A 25,454-nucleotide genomic window follows, 5' to 3' on the forward strand; every position below is an offset into this window, starting at 1 on the left:
GGAGTGAGGGAAGGGGGAAGGGGGCGTGAGATCAGGTGATGATGGGTAGGGAGGGGAAAGAGCCGAAGAAAGGGGGAGGGACCCCGGGAGAAAGAAAGATGTCGCGGCAGGAGGAAATTAAAGATTTAGATAACCTGTGGGCCAAAATAAAGGAGGAGTTTAAGCAAAATGTATTATACATGGAAAGTAAATTAGGAGAGGTCCAGGAGATGATCGACCAAAAGATAGAGGGAGCAGTGGGTGAACTCTCAGCCAAAATTCAAGACCTCTCAGTAAAGTCCAAAATGATTGAGGAATCTAACAAAAAGCTGCAGAAAGAAATGAGGGAACAAAAAAAGGAGACACTGAAGGTAAAGGAAGAACTGGGCGAGCTAAGCATCTCTCAAGACAGGATTTGGGATAATCTAGCCATGGCGGATATGCGGTCAAAACAGCTCCATCTTAAATTCAGGGGAGTAGCAGAGGGGAGAAACGAAGATATTAGAGGGAAAATGATAAAAGAACTCTCCAATTGGTTAAATTTAAAGGAAGAAGAGGTGGCAGCTACTGTGGATAATGTATACAGAATGAGTAGGCCTAATCATTTGAAAGCGAGTAAGTTCTTGGGGGATTGTTTGGTGATTTTTAACTCTCCGGAAATGAAAAATTTAATTTTGAGAAAGAGCTATAATAATAGACTTAGAATTGATGGAAGGCCTATTATCATTTATAAAGAAATACCGGTTAGGCTACTTCGTAAAAGAGAAGGATATAAACAGGTGGTAGCAGCTCTGAAGAGAAATGAGATCCCATTTCGCTGGGAGTTCCCGGAGGGGATCAGTTTCTTCTATAAAGAGAAAAAATTTAGACTGCTGGATACACAGGAGGCGGATAAGTTTTTGAGAAGATACGAAAAAGATCTGGGAAAGATAGAGAACAGACTAAGGAACAGGTTGGAAAAAGAGGATGGAGAGATAAGAAACATACACGAGGAGGAGAGGAGCGCAGAGGGGGAGGTGGTGGAGTCAGATGAAGAGGATGAGGAGACCGCAGTGGGAGCGGAGATTGCAGAAGAGGGGGAGCCCTCAGGAAACAGGGGAGAGAGACTATAGTTGTTGAATACGGTTAAAGGTTTAGAAGTAGATAAAAGGTAAAGCATTACACACTCATTGAAATTTTTATCTTGGTAATATAACCTAATGTTTGGGACCGCAAACCCGCACCTTTCTCTCGAATCTGTTAAATATTTTAGCTTTACTCTGGCCCTCTTCCCCTGCCAAATAAACTTGGTCAGGATTTTCTGCCAGTTCTTAAAGAGGGAGGTGCCTTTAATTATCGGAATATTTTGAAAAAGAAATAGTAATTTCGGGAGGATGCACATCTTAATAGCTGACATCCTCCCTGTCCAGGAGAGTTTTAATCTGTGCCAGGTATCTAAGTCCTTTTTAATTTCCTGCCACACCTTACTATAATTGTCCTCGACCAAGTTTATGTTTTTGGGTGATAACCAGATTCCCAAGTATTTTACTTTATTCACAACTTCAACGCCAATCTTTTCTTCCAATTGAAGTTTCTCCTGTTCGGTCATGTTTTTTGTTAGAATTTTTGTTTTCTTCCTATTTAATCTGAAACCGGACAGCCTACCAAAATCCTCTAAAAGTTCAACCACTCTACTTGCACTTTCCACTGGATTCTCCACCGACAGCACCAGATCATCGGCATAAGCCTTAAGCTTAAATTCTTTCTTCCCAATTTTTATCCCCTTCACATTCACTGCCTCCCTTATTCTATTTGCAATTACTTCTAAGACCATTATAAATAACAGGGGGGACAGAGGGCAGCCCTGCCTTGTACCCTTCTGGATCTTGAATGATTTCGTCAGATTGTCGTTTATGATCAGCCTGGCCTGTTGTTCTGAATATATTGCCCTGATACCTTTCAAATAAGAGCCTTCAATACCTGCCTTCGCCAGGCATTGTAGTAGAAATTCCCAGGAAACGTTATCGAAGGCCTTTTCGGCATCTATAAAGATTAGTGCTGCGGGAACATCTATTCTCATATCCAGGTATTCGATGATGTTTAATATGTGGCGGACATTTTCTTTTTGATGTCTGTTTGGGAGAAAACCCACTTGATCTTTGTGTATATACTTCATTAGAAGCTTCTTGAGTCTACTGGCCATAATGTCCGCAAAGATCTTATAATCGTTGTTAAGCAAAGAGATTGGCCTGTAGTTTTTTATATCTGTTTTTTCTTTCTCTGTTTTTGGGATTAAGGTTATATAAGCCTCCTTCCATGAGGCCGGGGTCTTCCCCCCCTGAAAGATATTGTTAATCACATCTTTTAAGACCGGGGCTAGATGTTCTTCTAATATTTTATAGTATTTTGCGGATAGACCATCCGGCCCAGGGGCTTTCCCGGTCTTCATTCTACTAATGGCCTCCTTGATCTCATTTATTGTGATCTCCTTATTCAATTCCGTTCTATCCTCTTCTAAAATGTATTTCTTTTCGTTTTGTTCCAGGTAGCTCTTAATCTCTACGTTACTTTCCCCTCCTTTTTCATATAGCTTTTCAAAAAATTGAGTAAACCTATTTTCTATTTCCTCTGGGTCTTCTATGATATTATCATCCTGTATTATTTTATTTATCATATTTTGTTTCTTTCTTTTTCTTAACTGCCAGGCAAGTAGCTTCCCCATTTTGTTTGCCGACTCAAAATACCTTTGCTTTGTGAATTTAATTTTCCACTCTATCTCCTGATTTAATATTGCTGAATATTGAGACTGTAGCACCTTGGAGGCCCGATTAGTAGCTTCGTCTGTTGGGTTTCTAGTTAGTTTTTTCTCAAGGTTCCTTAATTGGGAGAGGATCTCCTCTTTCTTACGCTCCCTTACCTTTCTTCTATAATTATTTTGTTGTATTAGGAGGCCCCTCAGAACCGCCTTACTGGCGTCCCAGACTACATCTATAGGGGTTTCTTTATTCAAGTTTAAGTTTAAATATTCTTTTAAAGTATCTTTAATTCTTTCCCTCACCTCTTCATTATCAAATAGATTCTCACACATCCTCCATCTATATTGTCCCTTCACTTCATTTTTTAATTCCAAATCTAAGGCACAGTGATCTGATAATGTCCTGGGATGGATCTCATATTTCCTAACTCTGATAGAGAGTATTCTTGTCATCCAAATCTGATCTATTCTACCCCAGCTCTGATGGGGTTCGGAGTAATGGGTGAACTGTTTAGAGGTGGGGTTTTGGTGTCTCCAGATATCAATTAAGTCTAGATTTTCTTCCATATCGCTAAATGATTTCGGCAATTTTCCCCTATTCTGTGTTCTCTTCTCTGTACTCCTATCCATATCCGGCGCTGGGACGCCGTTCATATCCCCAAGCAGAATTAATTTATTGGTGTCCAATTCTAGTAACATACTTTCTAGTTTTTCAAAGAACTCCATTCTGTTTGTATTTGGAGCGTATACCGTAACGACACTAATTTTCCCCCCCCCGGAAATTTAATTGGATCCCTAAAATTCTTCCTTCCTCGTCCTTACAAATCAAAGTTGGTTCCCATTTCTCTTTAACATATATTGCTACTCCTCTTTTTTTCTTAACATCCGAGTTGATAAATTCTACCCCTAGTTTTTTATTCACCAGGATATGTTTGTGTTTTTTAGCGATATGAGTTTCCTGAAAGCAGATTACATCATATTTCTTATTTTTCAAAACTTTCTCAATTTTATTCCTTTTCACTTTCTCGTTCAACCCATTTACATTCCAGGATAAAAATTTCAGAGATTGTGTTATGATTTACTTTTTGCCTGCCTCTAAACCTCTAACCTTATTCAGCGACTATACTCTCTCTCCCCTGCTAGCCGAATACTCCCCCTCCTCTACCATCTCCGCTCCCACTGCGGCTTCCTCATCATCTTCATCTGATTCCCCCACCTCCCCCTCCACGCCCCTCTCCTCCTCAAGTTTATTTCTTATCTCTCCATCCTCTTTTTCCACCCTGTTCCTTATTCTATTCTCTATCTTTCCCAAATCTTTTTCGTATCTTCTCAGAAACTTATCTGCCTCCTGAGTGTCCAATAGTCTAAATTTTTTCTCTTTGTAGAAGAAGCTTACCCCCTCCGGGAATTCCCAACGAAATGCGATCTCATTTTTCTTCAAAGCTGCTACCACTTGTTTGTATCCTTCTCTTTTACGAAGTAACCTGACCGGTATTTCTTTGTAAATAATGATAGGCCGTCCATCAATTCTTAATCTATTATTGTAGCTCTTTCTCAAAATTAAATTTTTCATTTCCAAAGAATTGAAGATCACCAGACAATCCCCCAAGAAATTTCTCACTTTCAAATGGTTAGGCTTAGTCATTCTGTATACATTATCTACCGTAGCTGCCATCTCTTCTTCCTTTACATTTAACCAATTAGAGAGTTCTTTTATCATTTTCCCTCTAATATCCTCGTTTCTTCCCTCCGCTACTCCCCTAAATTTAAGATGGAGCTGTTTTGACCGCATATCAGCCATGGCTAGGTTGTCCCAAATCCTCTCTTGGGAGATGCTTAACTCTCCCAGTTCTTCCTTTACCTTCAATGTCTCCTTTTTTTGTTCCCTCATCTCTTTCTGCAGCTTTTTGTTAGATTCTTCAATCATTTTAGACTTTACTGAGAGGTCTTGAATTTTGGCTGAAAGCTCCCCAACTGCTCCCTCAATCTTTTTGTCAATCATTTCCTGGACCTCTCCTAATTTACTTTCCATGTATAATACATTTTGCTTAAATTCCTCCTTTATTTTGACCCATAAATTATCTAGGTCTTTAATTTCTTCCTGGCGAGACAGCTTCCTCTCCCCTGGGGTCCCACCCCCTTTCTTCCAATCCTTTCCATCCCTTCCCGCCATATTCAAAACTCTCCCCCCAGAGTCTCTTCAACACAAGTTTCTTCGCCCTTTAAAGCCCCCAATTGTCGGCAATTATAAGCAGAAAAAAAAGGTAAGTTTCCAAACCAACTTAACCAGTCCTTTCGTAGCAATATCCAAACGTAATCCCCAAAACACCCCAGAGCGAAGATAAAAGTTAACCCAATAAAAGATACCAGCAAGGGGTTGCAGAGCAGTACCACCTAGTATATAAATGTTCTCTCTCAATTCTCAATTCACTCTTACTGAGCCGATTATCTCTGCCAATCTTGAGACCCCGGAGCGGTAAGGGTTAACTTCCTTGGTAACGGATTGTCCAGTTTAATCCTGTATATTCCAGTTAGTCCGGTTAAGGGTTTCTTTCTTTTCTATACTACAGTCCGGGTCCAGGTCGTGATGGTATACACAGTTCTTGTCTACTTTAGCTCCCCTTGGTCCAAATCTAGCCACCTTCTCACGAGGAGGCAAGCAGTGCAGGAGAGAGGCAGGGGGAGGCGACAGTGGACGAGTCTCTAGAGTCCTCTCACTTTAATCCTTTCTCTCTCCTCTTAACTATAGGTTACGCTGCCGCCTCAACTAATACTCCGTATTTCTTTCAGAGGAGGTAAAAGGGCTCCTGAGGGCTTAATTATAAACTATCGAAACCAGAGGTAGCCTATATAGCACGGAAACGTGAAAATACTTGAACCGCGTGAAAGCAAAGAGCGGCTTAAAAGCAAAAAGCAGCTTAAAAAGCGGCGTAATCCATATAGACGACTCACATATCCAAAAGAAACAGCAAAAAGAAAAGTCTCTATTAGTTTCGATTAGTCCTTAATGTCCCATAGTATTTTATAAGTCCTTATATCGACATATTTAAACCGTTCTCAGTCCTCCAACTAAGTCCATCTGAGTTGTACTCACTCCAGCAGACTTTCCAGGACTTCCTCATACCATCGACTTTTTCCTTGCGCCATTTTAAATCCGCCACCGAGTGAACTCCCCAAACACACACACACAAAAAAAACGGCCGGGCACCTCCCCGCTTCACTACTGGCTTTACGCTTTTTTTTTTTTAAAATACGTTTTATCAAAACGTTAAAAAGAGAACGCCGAGGGTCCCGTTCTTAGTTTAAAGAAGCCCGTCGCCCTACCAGCTGGAGCTTGAGGCGTCGCCCCGCGGAGTCGATGCCTTCCCAAATCGCGCTAGCGGCCCTTCGTCTTCTCGTCTTCTCGCCCTTCGGCAGCGAGAGACGGCACAGCCGCTTCCACGCTGCTGGGAACCTGTCCCCTAAGGGTACCCCCCTTAAGGTTTTTTGGGGTGCGCTACGCCTTAGCGTCTCCCCCAAGTCTCCGCAGAGCCCAGAGAACCAGGAGCCTGGTAATATAACCAGCAGCAGCGTGTATTTGCTGGATAAAGGAATGGGCCACCCTCAGAAACTCAGATCTCTTGGATTTGGAGGGATTTGATATAAGATTTGGGTGGCATGCCTACCTATGGCAAGAGAAAGGGCAGGTCCACAGAGGATTTTCTAATCATATAATCAGAGGCCCATTACTGGAAGTATGGAAGAGGTATAAAAATTTGATTGAGAAAGGTATCCCCTGGTGGCTCTCCCCATCCAACATCGTTAAAATAAAAAAAATAAATATGACGGAAGAAAAATGTACGTATGAGGACATTTTGGAAAAGATAGATACAGGATGGAGGCTGAAACCTTATGAAGAACTGAAAGACAAAATAAAAGAATGGCTCCATTTTCACCAAATCCATGCTTTATGGGGTGAACATAAGAGACTGGGTATGAAGGAAAAAAAATCGTGGTTTCAGGTTGAAATCCTGGAAAGTAATGATAAACTCCTCTCAAAAATGTATAAACGATTATTGGAATGGGACACCAAAGAAGATCGGGTGAAGGGGGCCATGGTAAAATGGGAGAAAGACCTTGGGCATAAGATAGACTATAACAAATGGCAAATACTTTGGACGAAAGGTATAAAATTCACAGCTTGTGTAGCCTTGCGGGAAAATTTGGAGAAAATGGTATACCGCTGGTATCTGACCCCAGCAAAGCTAGGAAAAATGTATAAAACTGCTGATAACACCTGCTGGAGATGTAGAGATAAGGCTGGGACCTTTTTCCATATTTGGTGGACCTGTGATGTAATAAAAGAATTCTGGAAGCAGATTCATGACGAAATGAAAAAATTTTTGAAATATAACATCCCTAAATCCCCAGAGTTGTTTCTCTTAGGGTTGATTGGTAAAGAAATAAAGAAAATAGACCAAAACTTTTTCCAATATGCCATGGCCGCGGCGAGGATCCAAATAGCACAAAAATGGAAAACCTCGGAACTACCGACGGTGGCAGAGTGGCAACTGAGGTTATACCAATATATTGAACTAGCGAGATTGACACAAAAAATAAGACAAAACAACACTAGTAAGTTTAAAGATGAATGGAACAAATTCTTAACCTATTTAGAAAACACACAGGGAATAAATAATTTATCAGTAGACGTTGGTTAAAATCATCGATGTGTATTTGCTTTGTTAGAACTGCAGAAGTAATGTAAGAATTGGAAACTCCAAAACCGAGTTGGACGGAAGTTCTGCTAACTGTATTTGTGTCTTTTATCTTTTATCTTCCTTTTTCTGCTTTTTTATTCTTTTTTCTTTTGTCTTTTTTTGCTCATTATCTTTTTGTTGGAACATTTTTTCTGATGAATTTCGTCTTTTCTGTATGTTGGTATTTGTAATTTGGTGTAAATTATGTATGCATGTGTGCTTTTTCATAAATAAAAATTTATTAAAAAAAAAGAAATTTTTATCTTGGAATGTAAATGGGTTGAATGAGAAAATTAAAAGGAATAAAATTGAGAAAGTCTTAAAAAATAAGAGATATGATGTAATCTGCTTTCAGGAAACTCATATTGCTAAAAAACACAAACATATCTTGGCGAATAAAAAACTAGGGGTAGATTTTATTAACTCCGATGTTGGGAAAAAAAGAGGAGTAGTAATATATGCTAAAGAAAAATGGGAACCGACTCTGATTTGCAAGGATGAGGAAGGAAGAATTTTAGGAATTCAACTAAATTTCCGGGGGGAAAAAATTAATGTCGTAACGATATACGCTCCGAACACAAACAGAGGGGAGTTTTTTGAGAAACTTGAAAGCATGTTATTAGAACTGGATAACCGAAAATTAATCTTGCTTGGGGATATGAATGGCGTCCCAGCGCCGGATTTGGATAGGAGTACAGAGAAGGGAAAACTGAACAGGGGTAAATTGCCGAAATCATTTAGGGATATGGAAGAAAACTTAGATCTAATTGATATTTGGAGACACCAAAACCCCACCTCTAAACAGTTTACTCATTATTCCGAACCCCATCAGAGCTGGGGTAGAATAGATCAGATCTGGGTGACAAGAGCACTCTCCATGAGAGTTAAGAATTGTGAAATTCACCCTAGGACATTATCAGATCATTGTGCTCTAGATATGGAAATAAAAAGTGAAGTGAAGGGACAATACAGATGGAGGATGTGCGAGAATTTATTTGATAGTGAAGAGGTGAGGGAGAGAATTAAAGGCACCCTAAAAGAATACTTAAATTTAAATCTGAACAAAGAAACCCCCATAGATGTAGTCTGGGACGCCAGTAAGGCGGTCCTGAGGGGTCTCTTAATACAACAAAATAATTATAGGAGAAAGGTAAGGGAGTGTAAGAAAGAGGAGATCCTCTCTCAATTGAGAAATTATGAGAAAAAATTAATTAAAAACCCAACAGATGAAGCTGCTAACCGAGCCTCTAAGGTGTTACAATCTCAATACTCAGCGATATTAAATCAAGAGATAGAGTGGAAAATTAAATTTACAAAGCAAAGGTATTCTGAGTCGGCAAATAAAATGGGGAAGTTACTCGCCTGGCAGTTAAGAAAAAGAAAGAAACAAAACATGATAAACAAAATAATACTGGAGGATAACATCATAGAAGATCCAGAGGAAATAGAAAATAGGTTTACCCAATACTTTGAAAAGCTATATGAAAAAGGAGGGGAAAACAGTGTAGAGATCAAGAATTATTTAGAACAAAACGAAAAGAAATACATGTCAGAAGAGGATAGAATACAACTGAATAAGGAGATCACAGTAAATGAGATCAAAGAGGCCATTAGTAGAATGAAGACCGGGAAAGCCCCCGGGCCGGACGGTCTGTCCGCAAAATATTATAAAACATTAGAAGAACATCTAGCCCCGGTCCTAAAAGATGTGATCAATAATATCTTTCAGGGGGGGGAAGATCCCGGCCTCGTGGAAGGAGGCCTACATAACTCTGATCCCCAAAACAGAAAAAGAAAAAACAGATATAAAAAATTACAGGCCAATTTCTTTGCTTAACAACGATTATAAGATCTTTGCTGATATTATGGCCAGTAGACTTAAGAAGCTCCTAACGAAGTATATACATAAAGACCAAGTGGGCTTTCTACCAAACAGACATCAGAAAGAAAATGTCCGCCACGTATTAAACATCATTGAATATCTAGATATGAGAATAGATGTCCCGGCTGCACTAATCTTTATAGACACCGAAAAGGCTTTCGATAATGTTTCATGGGAATTCTTATTACAATGCCTGGGAAAGGCAGGCATTGAAGGCCCTTACCTGAAAGGCATCAGGGCAATATACTCAGAACAACAGGCCAGGCTGATTATAAATGATAATCTGACGAAACCATTTAAGATTAAGAGGGGTACAAGGCAGGGCTGCCCTCTGTCCCCCCTGTTATTTATAATGGTTTTAGAAGTTATTGCAAATAGAATAAGGGAGGCAGTGAATGTGAGGGGGATAAAAATTGGGAATAAAGAATTTAAGCTTAAAGCCTATGCTGATGACCTGGTTCTGTCTGTGGAGAACCCAGTGGATAGTGCAAGCAGAGTGGTTGAACTTTTGGAAGACTTTGGTAGGCTGTCCGGTTTCAGATTAAATAGGAAGAAAACAAAAGTCCTAACAAAGAACATGACTGAGCAGGAGAAAACTCATTTGGAAGAAAAGATCGGCATTAAAGCTGTGAATAAAGTCAAATATCTGGGAATCTGGCTCTCACCTAAAAATATAAATTTGGTGGAGGATAATTACAGTAAGGTGTGGCAGGACATTAAAAAGGACTTAGATACCTGGCATAGATTAAAACTCTCTTGGACAGGGAGGATGGCAGCCATTAAGATGTGCATCCTCCCGAAATTATTATTCCTCTTTCAGAATATACCGATAATTAAAGGCACCTCCCTCTTTAAGAACTGGCAAAGAACCCTGACCAAGTTTATTTGGCAGGGAAAGAGGGCCAGAGTAAAGTTGAAAAATCTAACAGACTCGAGAGAAAGGTGCGGATTTGCGGTCCCAAATATTAGGTTATACTATGAAGCAGCTTGTATCTGCTGGATAAAGGAGTGGGCCACCCTCAGAAACTCAGACCTCTTAGATTTGGAGGGTTTCAATATAAGATTCGGGTGGCATGCCTACCTGTGGCAAGATAAAGGGGAGGTCCACAGAGGATTTTCTAACCATATTATCAGAGGCCCATTATTGGAAGTGTGGAAGAGGTATAAAAAACTGATTGAGAAAGGTACCCCATGGTGGCTCTCCCCAACCAATATTATTAAAATAAAAAAAATAAATATGGCAGATGAAAAATGCACGTATGAGGATATTCTAGAGAAGACAGAAACAGGATGGAGGGTGAAGCCTTATGAGGTACTGAAAGATAAAATAAAAGATTGGTTCCACTTCCACCAGATTTACGCCTTATGGGGTGAGCATAAGAGATTGGGCATGAATGAAAAAAAATCGTGGTTTCAGGTAGAAATCCTGGAAAGTAATAATAAATCCCTTTCAAAAATGTATAAACAATTATTGGAATGGGACACTAAGGAAGATCGGGTGAAAGGGGTTATGGTAAAGTGGGAGAAAGACATTGGTCATAACATAGATTATAAAAAATGGCAAATACTTTGGACGAAAGGAGTAAAATTTACAGCTTGCGTAGCTTTGCGGGAAAATTTAGAGAAAATGGTTTACCGTTGGTACTTGACCCCAGCAAAGCTAGGAAAAATGTATAAAACTGTTGATAACACCTGCTGGAGATGTAGAGATAAGGTTGGGACCTTCTTCCATATTTGGTGGACCTGTGATGTAATAAAAAAATTTTGGACGCAAATTCATGACGAAATGAAAATTTTTTTGAAGTATAACATCCCCAAAACCCCCGAGTTGTTTCTCTTAGGGCTGATTGGTAAAGAAGTAAAGAAAATAGATCAAACCTTTTTTCAATATGCCATGGCTGCGGCGAGGATCCAAATAGCACAAAAATGGAAAACCTCTGACTTACCTGATATAGGAGAGTGGCAATTGAAGCTATACCAATACGCTGAACTAGCGAGATTAACACAAAAAATAAGACAACACAACTCAAGTAAACTTAAAGACGAATGGAATAAATTTTTAATTTATTTTGAAAACACCCAGGGAATAAATAATTTATCAGTAGACGATAGCTGAAATCATCGATGTATTTTTGCTTTATTAGAACTGCAGTGGTAATATGGGAATTAGTAACTCCAAGACCGGGTTGGACGGAAGCTCTGTTAACTGTATCTGTATTTGTGGTTTTTTTGTTTCTCTTTTTTCTTTTTTCTTTTACTTTTCTCTCTTTTTACTTTTATCTTTTTTGTTTTTCTTCTTCATTTCTTGCCCTCCTGACGGGACGACTTTGTAGCCTGATGGAGGATTGTTCCTTTTTGATGGAACTTTTTTTTTTCTGTATGTTTGTACTTGTGGTACTTGTAGTATATTGTAATCTGTGCATTTTTTCTTAATAAAAAATTATTAAAAAAAAGAGAAAGCCATGCTTTCATCCTGTATGTTTCTGTTGTGAAATCTTCAGATGAAAGGCACATAAATATTAAAAATGATAATGAATAAGGATATTGACAAGCTGGAACATGTGCAAAGGAAGGCGATTTATGTCTATATTTAATTTATATACCACCCGACCCAGTGGTGCCAACTTGAATAAAATATTGGTGGGAGGGGAGGGAGGTAAGGCCTGCCTTGCATAATCAATCACATGATGCATAAAGGGCATTGGAATGGCATTGCCTATCAACTGGGGGGGGACCCTCAAATATACTATTGGGGGGCAAAAACTCCTTGGTCTCTAAATGTTGACTCCTGTTCCCACATGTCTCAGGACAGTTACAACATAAAAACAACATAAAAACACAAAATACACATCAGTAACTCAACTCTCCACCACATTTTAAAAGGGCATTAGATGTCAATCAGCCAAAAGCCTGGTTAACAAGGTGCGGATTTGCCTGGCTCCTAAAGCTACAGAATGAAATATTTTTCCGACCTTTGTATGAATTCTTTGATGGGAAGTGAGAGAGGAGTTGTGACTGAATATCTTTCCACATTCCACACACTGATAGGGTTTCTCTCCTGTATGAATTCTTCGATGGGAAGTGAGAGAGGAGTCATCAGTGAAGCTCGTTCCACATTCCATGCACTGATAGGTTTTCTCACCTGTATGAATTCTTCAATGTGAAGTGAGATCACTCTTGTGACTGAAGCTCTTTCCACATTCCCCACACTGATAGGGTTTCTCCCCTGTATGAATTCTCTGATGCTTATTGAGATTGGAGCCCTGACTGAAGCTCTTTCCACATTCCACACACTGATAGGGTTTCTCTCCTGTATGAATTTTTCGATGGGAAGTGAGAGAGGAGTCATCAGTGAAGCTCTTTCCACATTCCATGCACTGATAGGGTTTCTCCCCTGTATGAATTCTCTGATGGGAAGTGAGATCACTCTTATGACTGAAGCTCTTTCCACATTCCCCACACTGATAGGGTTTCTCCCCTGTATGAATTCTCTGATGCTTACTGAGATTGGCGCTCTGACTGAAGTTCTTTCCACATTCCCCACAATGATAGGGTTTCTCCCGTGTATGAATTCTCTGATGCTTAGTGAGATTGGCGCTCTGACTGAAGTTCTTTCCACATTCCCCACACTGATAGGGTTTCTCCCCTGTATGAATTCTCTGATGCTTAGTGAGATTGGCGCTCTGCCTGAAGTTCTTTCCACATTCCCCACATTGATAGGGTTTCTCCCCTGTATGAATTCTCTGATGGGAAGTGAAATCTGAGCTCTTCCTGAAGCTCTTTCCACATTCCCCACATTGATAGGGTTTCTCTCCTGTATGAATTCTCTGATGGGAAGTGAGAGTGGAGCTTCTAATGAATTTCTTTCCACATTCCCCACACTGATAGGGTTTCTCCCCTGTATGAAGTCTTTGATGGGAATTCAGACTTTGGCTGTGACTGAAGCTCTTTCCACATTCCATGCACTGATAGGGTTTCTCCCCAGTATGAATTCTCTGATGGGAAGTGAGAAAGGAGCTCGTACTGAAGCTCTTTCCACATTCCATGCACTGATAGGGTTTCTCCCCTGTATGAAGTTTCTGATGCTTAGTGACAGCAGAGCTGTGACTGAAGCTCTTTCCACATTCCCCACACTGATAGGGTTTCTCCCCTGTATGAATTCTCTGATGGGAAGTGAGACTGGAGCTTGTAATGAATTTCTTTCCACATTCCCCACACTGAGAGGGTTTCTCCCCTGTATGAATTCTCTGATGGGAAGTGAGATTGGAGCTCTGATTGAAGCTCTTTCCACATTCCCCACACTGATAGGGTTTCTCCCCTGTATGAATTCTCTGATGGGAAGTGAGACCCGAGCTCTGCCTGAAGCTCTTTCCACATTCCCCACACTGATAGGGTTTCTCCCCTGTATGAATCCTCTGATGATAAGTGAGATGGGAGCTCCAACTGAAGCTCTTTCCACATTCCCCACACTGATAGGGTTTCTCCCCTGTATGAATCCTCTGATGGGAAGAGAGATCATGGCTGTGACTGAAGCTCTTTCCACATTCCAAACACTGATAGGGTTTCTCCCCTGTATGAATTCTCTGATGCTTAGTGATATCAGAACTCTGACTGAAGCTCTTTCCACATTCCACACACTGATAGGGTTTCTCCCCTGTATGAATTCTCTGATGGTAAGTGAGATGGGAGCTCCAACTGAAGCTCTTCCCACATTCCATGCACTGATAGGGTTTGTCTCCTGTATGAATTCTCTGATGCTTAGTGAGATTGGAGCTCTGAGTGCAGCTGTCTCCACACTCCAAATTTTTGCATGGCTTCTCCTCTCTGGGGATTTTGTCGTGTTCACCTTTGTTCTCGATTTCCAATTCATCACAATCTGCAACGGAGACAAAAAGGGATTAGAGCCTCGGGAACAAATGAAGAAGAACTGAAGGGAGTTGGGTGTGTGTTCATTACCTTTGTGTTTTGTCATTAACCAACATATTTCTTATTAGATTCTGATGGGTTGTTGAATGTTATTTTCTTTGATATACTGTAGTGGTAAAATTGAGAAAGCCTTTCAGAAAAAAGTGCATTTCAGATGTTTGATGGCTCATAACACCACTTCCAACTGTAACCTGAGGTATGACTGTAATACCATAATATTATATAGCAATGGAAAGATAATTTAATCAAGAATGCAGTGTAACAAAGTTTGTTCAATTATCTGTATTCTATCAAAGGTTATAGACATATGACCCGAAAAGGGAAGCACAACTTGCTTAGGTTGACTTTTGTCAGTGTATTATGGGAATGCTATCAATTTGGTTGGTCTTTTTGGTTTTCATTTGGTGAGTTTGTAAAACGTAATAAAATAAAATAAAAGGTACAAAGAGTTGACTAGTTACCCAGAAAGAGATGTAAAATCGTACTATTAGGGACACGACAAGGCTGCCCAATTTCCCCACTACTTTTTATTTCGGTCCTGGAGGTTCTGTTAAATATGATTAGAAGGGACCATTTGAATAAGGGTATAACGGTCGGAGCTAAACAATATAAATTGAAAGCTTTTGCAGATGACTTAGTATTGACACTACAGGAGCCAGAATCTAGTAATAAAAGAGTATTAGAACTGATCCAAGAGTTTGGTCATGTGGCAGGATTTAAGTTGAACAAGTTAAAAACTAAATTCCTTGAGAAAAATTTAACAACGATTGAGAAAGAGAGGTTTCAGAATGAGACAGGTTTAACAGTGGTTAAGAAGGTGAAATACTTGGGGATTAATATGACAGCTAAAAATGGGAACTTATTTAAAGACAATTATGAGAAATGTTGGTCGGATGTTAAAAAGGATTTAGAAATATGGTCAAATCTGAAGCTTTCCTTGTTGGGTCGAATTGCTGTTATAAAGATGAATGTACTGCCAAGGATGTTGTTTCTGTTTCAATCATTACAAATTTTGGAAAAGATGGACTGTTTCAAGAAGTGGCAGAGAGACATTTCTAGATTCGTCTGGCAGGGCAAGAAGCCCAGAATTAAATTTTAAATACTAACTGATGCAAAAGAAAGAGGGGGATTTGCCCTGCCAGACCTTAAACTCTATTATGAATCAGCAGCTTTTTGCTGGTTGAAAGATTGGCTGCTTCTTGAGAACACAGACATTTTGGATTTAGAAGGTTTTAATAATGTTTTTGGGTGGCATGCATACTTGTGGTATGACAAGGTTAAAGCACATAAAGCATTTAAAAACCATATTGTCAGGAAAGCATTGTTTAATGTCTGGATAAGATATAAAACTTACTTGAAAATGAGAATTCCGGAGGCGGCGCCAACGGCAATGGCGGTCTCCTTCTAGCTCGGAGGGAGAAGCTCCGCGGAAACCTGGTCTTACCGCTACGGTGAAGTGGGGACCCTGTCAGAAACCACAGGCGGGTGAAGCCTGTGGCCGTGGGACTCGGCGGGCACCGAAAGCGCCTCCCCAATTTGCAAAGGGACCCCGTGAGGGGTTCCGGAGCGGAATGGGGGTGGCGCGGTGCTGAGAGTCGATCGCTACTTCCGTGGAGTGAAGCCGCGCAGCTGTTGCCGGAGAGCGCTGACCTTTTTTCCTCTGACAATTCGGCTGTCAAACAACAACCCGTGAGTAGGTCAAGCATTAAGACTGAAAGCTTAAGGAAAATTAAAGTAAAATTTGGTACTGAAGCGGGAAGGTGCAAAGAGGAAGTCCACCTTCTGGTTTGTATAAAGATCAAAGGAAAGACCGTCCAAGCCAAATACCGGGCGAGGAGTGTTAAAAAGATTTAAATCCTAAATGTCTAACTAAGGAACTCCCTCCCTAAAATGAAAGAGAGGGAGGGAAGAAGGGACAGTATTTCTTTTGCCTATTTAAAAATTTAAAAGAAAGGAAGAGACACAAGACCACCTCTCAATTCCTGGGAACAGACTGCCAAGACTGAATAGATTTGTTGCATTGAGAACAGCACTCTCTATGAACAATGTAACTTGCTGACAGTTAACCCTGCAAGTGAGACACTTTGAAACTGTTAAAACTGTTATTTGTTCTGCTGAAGGGGGCTTTTGAAAGTTTGGCAAGACATTTTGTTGCATTATTACTGACTATTACTGTGTCCCCCTAGAGGCTTATTGAAATTGTTACAACTGGCCGGGGAATTTTCCACTTAGCACCAGCCTGGGAAAGCCCAACAGCAAAACAAGTCTGACTGTGGGAGCGACCTTGACTTCCAGATAAAGTGCCATGGATGAAAAGCAAACAAATCGGATGAAAAGGTAACAAGATCAGGCAAAGTGAGACACCAACCGACCAGTGCAATACTGCAGCAGCGTGGGGCATCTGCCTCTGACCCTCCTGTGCCACAAGGGGAAGACCCAGTGCAAGCTGGGTCAAAAGGGATGACAGAAGAAGGATTTACTTCTGTTTAAAATAAGATTTATGAAACTTTGGACAAATCAAGTAATCAAGTTGCTAAAGCAACAAATAAAATTGACCAGAATACTACAAGTATTAACAATTTGGGGCAGAAGGTGAATTCTAATACAGATTCAATTGAAAAATTACTGCAACAGTCAGAATTAAACCAAAAGACGGCCCAGGAAGCAATAGAAAAAGCAGCTGCTGTAGAAGAAAGGATAACGCCGATAAGTAAATAGCTTGGGGACCATCAGGTACGGCTTGGGGACCATCAGGAACTTCTGTCTATGATTGAGTTGAAGGAAAAACAGACCAATTTGAGGGTCAGGGCGGTACCTGAACTTGAGAAAGATAGCTTGAGTGACTATTTGACACAGGAATTTGCAGACTTTTGGAAATTGGAGGACAAGCAAGACTTCAAAATAATAAACGCCTTTAGACTTGGGAAAGGAGGGAGAAAGAACAGAGTGAGAGACTGTTTGATTACTCTTCGATCTAAAGAGGAGCGAGATAAAATACTGAGTCTGCACTATCAGAATACCTTGATAATGCAAGAGTCAAGAGTAGAAATATTTAAGGACATCCCGAAACATCTACTGGAACTCAGCTCCAATTACGGAGACCTGGTGACTTTGCTGAGAGGAAACAGAATTATTTTCAGGTGGGAATTCCCTCAAGGCCTATCTTTTAGCTTTAAAGGCAAGAAGTTTAAAATAAGATCAGTGGAGGAGAAGGAATTTTTTTTGAGAGACCACCAAGAAGACCTGCAAAAAGGAGCGGAAGGAGAGCTTAGAGCCTTACCACCAGGATTACTAGACAAAGGACTACCACTTTTGGGAGTGGACAAGACAAAGAAAGTGATACCACCGTCAGAAGAAGAGGAATTATTGGGAGCAGTTGGAGGAGAGTAAATTTAAATACATCATGTCTCTGCAACTATTAAGTTGGAATATTCATGGATTTAATTCCCCGGAGAAAAGGAAAAAGGTCTTTCATATACTTAAAAAGGAACAATTGGACTTAATTTGTTTACAGGAAACACATGTGACAAGGCTACAGAGGAAAATATTGACTAACAAAAGGTTGGGCCAAGAATTTATCTCATCGGACAATGTTAAAAAGCGAGGAGTGGTCATATATGCAAAAGAGAGCCTGTCACCGAAATTTGTTTTTAAAGATGATCAAGGAAGATTCATAGCAATTGAAATTCAAACACAAGGAGAAAATTTTTTGATAGTAGGTGTTTATGCACCGAATGAGGGGAAATCTACATTTTATAAGAAGTTGCATGAGACACTATTGGACTATATGGACTATAACATCGTTTTGATGGGAGATATGAATGGGGCGGTATAAACAAACATGGATAAGTCACAGAGACAGGTAGTTACCAAAGATGGCAGACTACTAAAAACCTTTTTTGAATTGACTGACAATATGGACTTGATTGATATTTTGAGAATCAGGAATCCCTTGGGATGATTGAAAGATGGAGTTAATTTTAAACTTTTTCTGTTTTCTTTTTATATATAGCTATTGTCATTTCTTTTTTTATATATATTCACTTTTTCTATGTGTTTTTTTTTTACTCTTTTATATTTTTTAGACTGTTACTTATGATTTTTGTGAATTGTATTGTGTAGCTCTATGTCCGTTTTTAAAATATTAATAAATATTATATTAAAAAAAATGGGCACAGGATGTTGGACATAACATTATGTTTGCTGACTGGGAACAGCTGTGGACCACAGGTATGAAATTCACGGCATGTAATGCCTAAAGAGAGAATATTATGAAAATGATATACAGGTGGTACATGACACCAGTCAAGCTATCAATTTGGTTGGTCTTTTTGGTTCTTTCATTTGGTGAGTTTGTAAAACTTAATAAAATGAAAAAATGGTACAAAGAGTTGACTAGTTACCCAGAAAGAGATGTAAAATCGTACTATTAAGTGAACAAGGCTACAGGTATGAAGAAATTAGAAGAAAGATTGGGGAAAACTTAACCAAAGCTGGTCTATATTTTTGAAGAGGTATAAGAGACTCAGTCACTCCAAAATCAGACTGGTAAAGGCAGGAAAAGGTGCACAACAGCAAGTGATGATCGAAGACTGGAGAGACTGTGCCTGCATGACAGAAGAAAATCATTACATTCTTCATTAAATTATTTTTCCATTGATATGTAGTTTTATGCTGTTACTCCCAAAAAAGTGGTGTCATGAGGTATCAAAGCTCTGAAATACACTTTCTCCAAAAGGTTTCCACAATTTTGGCCACTAGTGTAAGTTGTTCATTTTAAAGTTAATGTACTTTTTATATGGGGACAGATTGTTATGATTAATGTTTCATGTTTTTATATGTGTTGGAAGCTGCCCAGAGCAGCTGGGGCAACCCAGCCAGATGGACAGAGTAAAAATAAAAATTATTATTACTATTATTATTATTATTACTTCTACTACTACCTGAGATTCAATAAGCCTGGCTCTTCTCTGGGACGGATTTTGTTTGGCCCAGTCATGGCATCCCCTCCATCTCCAATGTCAGTCGTCTCTCTGGTCAACCCAAGACTGACAGCAGCAAAAACAAAAACAGAAAACTTGACAGAAGCTACTTATCTTTCCGCACAACTCTGAAGCTAAATAAAAAAAATTCCTTCCAGTAGCACCTTAGAAACCAACTGAGTTTGTTATTAGTATGAGCTTTCGTGTGCATGCACACTTCTTCAGATACCAACACTGAAGCTGACATTTAAGATGCCTTGGCAGTTCAGAGACCCAACTGTGGTAGAAAAAGGCAGAACTGGAGGAAGATGGTTCACAGAAAAAACTGGAATTTGCTGTTCAAGGTTTATTGTGGGAGTGTTAGGTTCCCAGGTGTTGTATTGGGCACTGTTGAGCTATGTGGAAATGTATGAGGCTTGTCACACAGAGGTATTTTTTGAATATCCAGGCAGATAGGACGATCCCACAGGGAGCCTTACCAAGAGAGGCCAAGATCCCACGATTCTCCTCCATGACGTCCTTATGCAGAGCTCTCTGGTCAGGATCCAGCAATGCCCATTCCTCATCCGTGAAACAAACAGCGACATCTTCAAAGCACACTGGACCCTAAAAGAAAAAGGAAATGTCCTCTTCTGAGACATCAGAAATATGATCTGCTACACAATGCTCTGTTCTTTCCTTCCTCTTAATTGCTGTGTTGTTTTGATAGGATTGCTTTCAATAGGATTGACACTTTGACACGCATTCTGGAAACGTATGTCTAGATGCTTGGTTCTGGCCTTCAACTGCCCAGATTCTGCCAACTTCAGACAGGGTTGATTGTCTTCCCAAACAGTGATGGGCAGGCAACAATCCCCATAGATCTCTTGCACCAGGCATCTATAGAACTCCAATTCCCTGCACAATTCCGACAGTGCAATGAACTCAGCCTCAGTAGAGGACAGCGCAATGAAACTTTGCTTCCGGGACTTCCACCCAACTAGAGATTCCCCAAGGTTTATTACCATCCCAGATACGGACTTCCTGTCATCCAGATTCGCCCCGTCGCTATCTGCCCAGAAAGTAAGCGCCATCTCAACTGCAGCTGACAGCTTGAGACTGAAGTCCTTGGTATCCTGCAGGTAACGCAGCACCCGCTTGATACCATGCCAGGCATTTACACTGGGCTTTGATGCTTCCCTACTGAGCAGATTGGTAGCAAAAGCAATGTCCGGCCTGCTCCATTGGGACAGATACAACAGACTACCCAGAGCGGACTGGAAGAGCTCAGCGTTCTTGCACTCAATGCGTTCTGCTAGCCGACTGTCTTTCATGTAGCTTGTCTCCATGGGTGCCCTAACCCCTGCACAATCAGACATTCTGAACTTCTCAAGCAACTGCTCAATCTTGCCTTTCTGACTGAGCAAGAAGCTTCCATCTTCAGTCCTGTCTATCTGAACACCTAAGTAGATCCTTACTGCACCCAGGTTCTTGAGCTGAAACCGTTTTCCAAGCCCTTTGGCAAACTTCTGCACCTGTTTGTTTGCCCCTGAGATGTGAATGATGTCATCAACAAAGATCAACACCATTTCCTGTGACTCTCCTGACCTTTTAAGGTACAGGCAGCTGTCAGCAAGACTCTTCTTGAAACCTAGCTTCTCTAAGGCTTCATTCAGACTCTTCTTGAAACCTTGCTTCTCTATGGCTTTAAGCCATAAATGGACTTGTGAAACTTCCATACAGTATTCGGCTCATTGCCCTCAAATGCTGGAGGAGGAAGCATGTACAGATCCTCCTGGAGCTCTGAGTTCAAATAGGCCACATCCACATCAAAGAGATTCACCTGAAAAACTCTGTGCAGCAATGGCTAAGAGCATGTGCAGAGTTTCACTTTTGGAAGTGGGGGCATATACCTCAGTATAATGCAGCCCCTTTTGCTGCGTGAACCCTCTGGCTACTAGTCTAGCCTTGTACTGTGGTTCCCCTGTTGCTGTGGGTTTAAGACGGTAAACCCAGCGGCTGCTCACGGCCTGTTTGCCCACTGGCAACGTTGTGAGGGCGAACACACCTAGAGACTCCATTGAGCTCATCTCCTTCTGCATTGCCTCATGCCATTTCCTGGCTTCTTCCTGAGGCAGTTTCTGAACACCCTCAAAACTCTCGGGTTCACACTGTGCCATGCCAACCCACACACTTGTGACTGCAAACCTGTCAGGAGGTTTACCTTTTGTTGTGCGAGCTGAACATCTCAACCCAGTTTCAGGTACCCCCTCAGACCCACTAGGACCAGCTAGAACGTCCTTGGCCTCAGAGAGCTCCCCCTCTGACTTGCTGCGCCATTTAGATTTCTCAGCTGAACCTGTGGGTGAGGAAGGAGCACTTCTCTGTTCAAGCTTCACAGCTTTAGGAGAAGTTCTTCCCTCTACCTGCTCTGGGTCAGGACTCTGTGCCTCAGCAGCAGGTTCAACCTCTACCTCTTCCTCATCAGCAGAGTCTTGTAGACTCTCTGAAAGATCAGGGTTCCCATGTATGCGTGTCCATCCATTCTACTCACAGAACTCAGCACTGCTGCTGAGCAGAATCCTGGACTGACTGCCTGTTGGATAGGCAAATCTCCACCCCTTGGTCCGTGGCTCATACCCACAGAAAATCATCTTTTGGGACCTAGGGCCACCCTTTCTGAGCTTGGCCTTTGGCACAAGGACCCAGGCCTCACAGCCTGAGTACAGCTGGGTTAAAGTGGTTCTATTATGTCTTCTGTCAAGGTCATGCTGACTATAAGAAGAGGCCAGAAGGCCTATCACTGAAATTCTTATTTAAAGATGATCAAGGAAGATTTGTAGCAATTGAAATTCAATCACAAGGAGAGAAATTCTTGATTGTAGGTATTTATGCACCAAACGAAGGAAAATCGGAATTCTTTAAGAAGTTACATGAGACTCTGATGGATTACATGGACTATAATATGATCTTGATGGGAGATATGAATGGAGTGGTGTCTACAAATATGGATAACGCACAGAGACAGGTAGTCACCAATGATGGTAGACTACCAAAAACTTTTTTTGACATGACTGAAAATATGGACTTAGTTGACATTTGGAGAATGAAGAACCCTCTGGGAAGAGAGGGAACTTTCTTCTCTGAGGCTAAAATGACATGGACAGGAATTGACCAAATCTGGGTAACCAGGGGATTGGCTCCGAAGATCAGCAAAGTGGAGATTTGCCCCAAAACTTGTTCTGACCATAATGCGGTGAAGATGGAAATGAAATTGACGCCAATTGGTTCCTTTAGATGGAAGATGAACGACACTCTGTTTAGGAATGAAGAGGTGACCAAGAAGGCCCAAAAAACTCTAAGAGACTATTTTGAGATAAACATGAATACCACAGTGGAAAAAAGAGCAATTTGGGACGCAAGCAAAGCGGTTATGAGAGGATTCCTAATACAACGGAACGCAATTAAGAAAAGAACTCAGAATGAAAAAAAGGATAAAATCCTGGGAAAGATAAAGGAAGGAGAGAAGAAACTGAGAGCAAAACCAAAGTCACAGGAGATTCTGAAAGAGATACCGTTATATCAAGTACAATATGCGAAGCTGATGAATCAGGAAATAAAATGGAAGATTAAACAGATGAGGCAAAAGACATTTGAATCGGCAAATAAGTGTGGAAAATTGTTGGCCTGGCAAATAAAAAAAGACAAAAACTCAATACTATTACGAATTTGGAAGTGGAAGGAAAGAATATACAGAACCCAGTGGAGATAAGGAAGTGTTTTCAGAGGTATTTCAAACAACTTTATATACAGGAGAAGCAGAAAGAAATGGACATTGATCGATTTTTGAAAATAAATGGATTACACAAAAGCTCTCAGGAAAAACAGCTAATGTTGAATTGTAAAATAACAGATCAGGAGGTGGAAGGGGCCATCCAGAATATGCAATTAGGTAAATCTCCAGGACCAGATGGTTTGACTTCAAGATATTACACATCCTTGAAAGAATGGTTAATACAACCATTGAAGGAAGTCTGCAATGAAATATTGGAAGGGAGAAAGGCACCAGTCGTGGAAAGAGGCTTACCGTATTTTTCGCTCCATAGGGCGCACCTGACCATAGGGCGCACCTAGTTTTTAGAGGAGGAAAACATGGAAAAAAATATTCTGAATCAAATGTTGTACTAAACTATTTAAAGGAGCAAAGCAGGTGGCTCCTGTCCGCTTTGCTGCTTTAAAGCGAGCCTCAGAGGAGGGAAGGAAGGGGAACCATGGCTTATCTAAGTCCAGTTAATAATGCTGAGCCTGACTTTATATGCATCTCAAAGCCCTTGACATTTATACATTATAATGACAGGCCGAGATAGGCCTCCTGCAGAGGAGGAGGGGAGGGAGCCATCACAGCTCAATGGGCAGAGCATGGAGAAGATCCCAAGTCCAATCCTTGAAAGCTTCTCCGGGTAGGGCTGAGGGTGGGTCTCCTGAAACCCAGGTGAGCCTCTGCCCATCAGTGAAGACAAGACTGAGCTCAATGGGCTCAGGGGTCCTGACGTGGTACAGGGAAGGTCCCTCTGTTCCTCTTTAAATTAGCCCTTTCTTCAGAACCATGGGGACTACAATCTTTGTTTTTAAAGGGAACAGCTGTAACCTCAGTGGCTTTGCATGCAGAACACCACACGCTCAATCCCCGGCTTCTCCAGGCCTGAAACTCTGGCAAACTGCTACCAGTCAGTGTTGACGTTACTAAGCTAGATGGAGGAGTGGATCCAACTCCTTATCAGGCAGCTTCCTAGGTTCCCATTTATGCTTCTGATCTGGGCGTGAGGCCTGCTGTCACTTTTAGTGTCAAGAGGGTGGTTCTTTGCACATCTGGAAGACGACTGTGTCACCTCCCATCACCCTCTTGAAGGTGCTTTGACAGCTCAGGGGAAAGGGCAGGCAGTCCCAGCATCTGTAGACTGTAGCATCCTGAATTAAGGGAGGGAGGAATTCCCCTTGCAGCCAAAGGGTTGTTTGAGGCCACCACGAAAGAGCTGATCTTCAGCTTGAAACCAGGACTTGCTCTTTCACCAGGCCACTCCTCCAGCTGCCAATGCCATCCATGTAACCTGTGTGAATATCAAGTGTGGGTTGTGTCCAGGAACCTGGGAGGATGTCTTTCACATGAGTGCATGTTTTTGTCTTTAAATAAACAGCCCATGCAGGTTTCCAGCTCTTAGGGCCATGCCTGGCTGCCTCAGTGGAAATCTGAGGAGGCTGAGGTGGACTTTCCAGTGGTCAAAGTCTTCCTGCCCGGCATCTATTTCCTGCCCTCTTGCCCCACTGAACTCCCGCACCCGGCTTCAAAGCAAGCTACGGAGGGGATTCCCTCTGCTTTGAAGCAGGAAAGTGGGAGAGGAGCTGCTTACACGAGTGTAAGCTGCTCCCCTCCCACTTTCCTGCTTCAAAGGGAGTCACGGAGGAGGGAATCCGCTGCAGCCTCGAGCAGTGAGGAGGACCTCTTCCGTGGTTGCTCTGAAGCAGGAAAGTGGGAGAGGAGCTGCTTACACGAGTGCAAGCTGCTCCCCTCCCACTTTCCTGCTTGAAAGCGAGCCACGGAGGGGAGAGGGACCAACGGAATCCCCTTCCCTCCCTCCTCCCCGGCTCAGCTCAGCAGCCGCGGCTCTTGCTGGCTTTACAATGAGCCGGAAGGAGGGAAAGACGGCAGTCCCGCCTCCCGCCTCCCTGTAAACCCAGCCAGAGCCGCAGACACACTCTGCGCAGCTCTTGCTTTAAAGGGAGAGCCGCCCAGAGCTTGTCGGCGGCAGCGGCTCTTCCTGACTCCGCTCCATAAGACGCACAGGCATTTCCCCTTACTTTTTAAGGGGGGGGGAGTGCGTCCAATGGAGCAAAAAATACGGTACATAACACTTATACCGAAAACAGAGACTGAAAAGACACAGCTCAAGAACTACCGCCCCATATCGTTGCTTAATGTGGATTACAAAATTTTTGCAGATATTTTGGCTAAAAGATTAAAAAAGGTGTTAGTAGAAGAAATCCATAAAGACCAAGCGGGCTTTCTCCCGGGCAGACATCTGTCTGATAACATGAGGAATATAATTAACATTCTAGAAAAACTACAAGTGAATATCAACACTAAGGCAGTTTTGATATTTGTGGACGCGGAGAAAGCCTTTGACAATATTTCTTGGAGTTTTATGAAGAAGAATCTACAGGGGATGGGGGTAGGT

General features: G+C 41.5%; 1 protein-coding gene and 1 long non-coding RNA gene across 22 annotated transcripts in view; one reads left to right on the plus strand and one right to left on the minus strand.

The window, feature by feature from the left end:
* Positions 1–11,787: 11,787 nt before the first annotated feature.
* Positions 11,788–25,454, minus strand: part of LOC308579517 (uncharacterized protein) — an 83,045-nt gene continuing 69,378 nt past the window's right edge. For 17 of the 21 annotated variants that reach the window (XM_081214079.1, XM_081214066.1, XM_081214076.1 and 14 more), the window contains 2 exons: positions 19,722–19,848; positions 11,788–14,210 (listed from right to left, as the gene is read on the minus strand). In XM_081214079.1, coding sequence (XP_081070205.1) covers positions 12,490–14,210; positions 19,722–19,848 — 1,848 coding nt within the window. In that variant the 3' untranslated portion in view covers positions 11,788–12,489. Of the gene's footprint in view, positions 14,211–19,721; positions 19,849–21,445; positions 24,713–25,454 lie in introns of those variants that run through there. The other 4 variants (XM_081214074.1, XM_081214073.1, XM_081214077.1 and 1 more) reach the window with 3 other exon arrangements.
* Positions 11,884–25,454, plus strand: part of LOC308579525 — a 61,849-nt gene continuing 48,278 nt past the window's right edge. The window contains exon 1 of the long non-coding RNA XR_014004518.1: positions 11,884–11,990. This is a non-coding gene — a long non-coding RNA (uncharacterized lncRNA). The remainder of the gene's footprint in view (positions 11,991–25,454) is intronic.

The sequence above is a fragment of the Podarcis bocagei genome (assembly GCF_964188305.1).
Source record: "Podarcis bocagei genome assembly, contig: HAP1_SCAFFOLD_119, whole genome shotgun sequence".
Classification (NCBI taxonomy): Eukaryota; Metazoa; Chordata; class Lepidosauria; order Squamata; family Lacertidae; genus Podarcis; species Podarcis bocagei.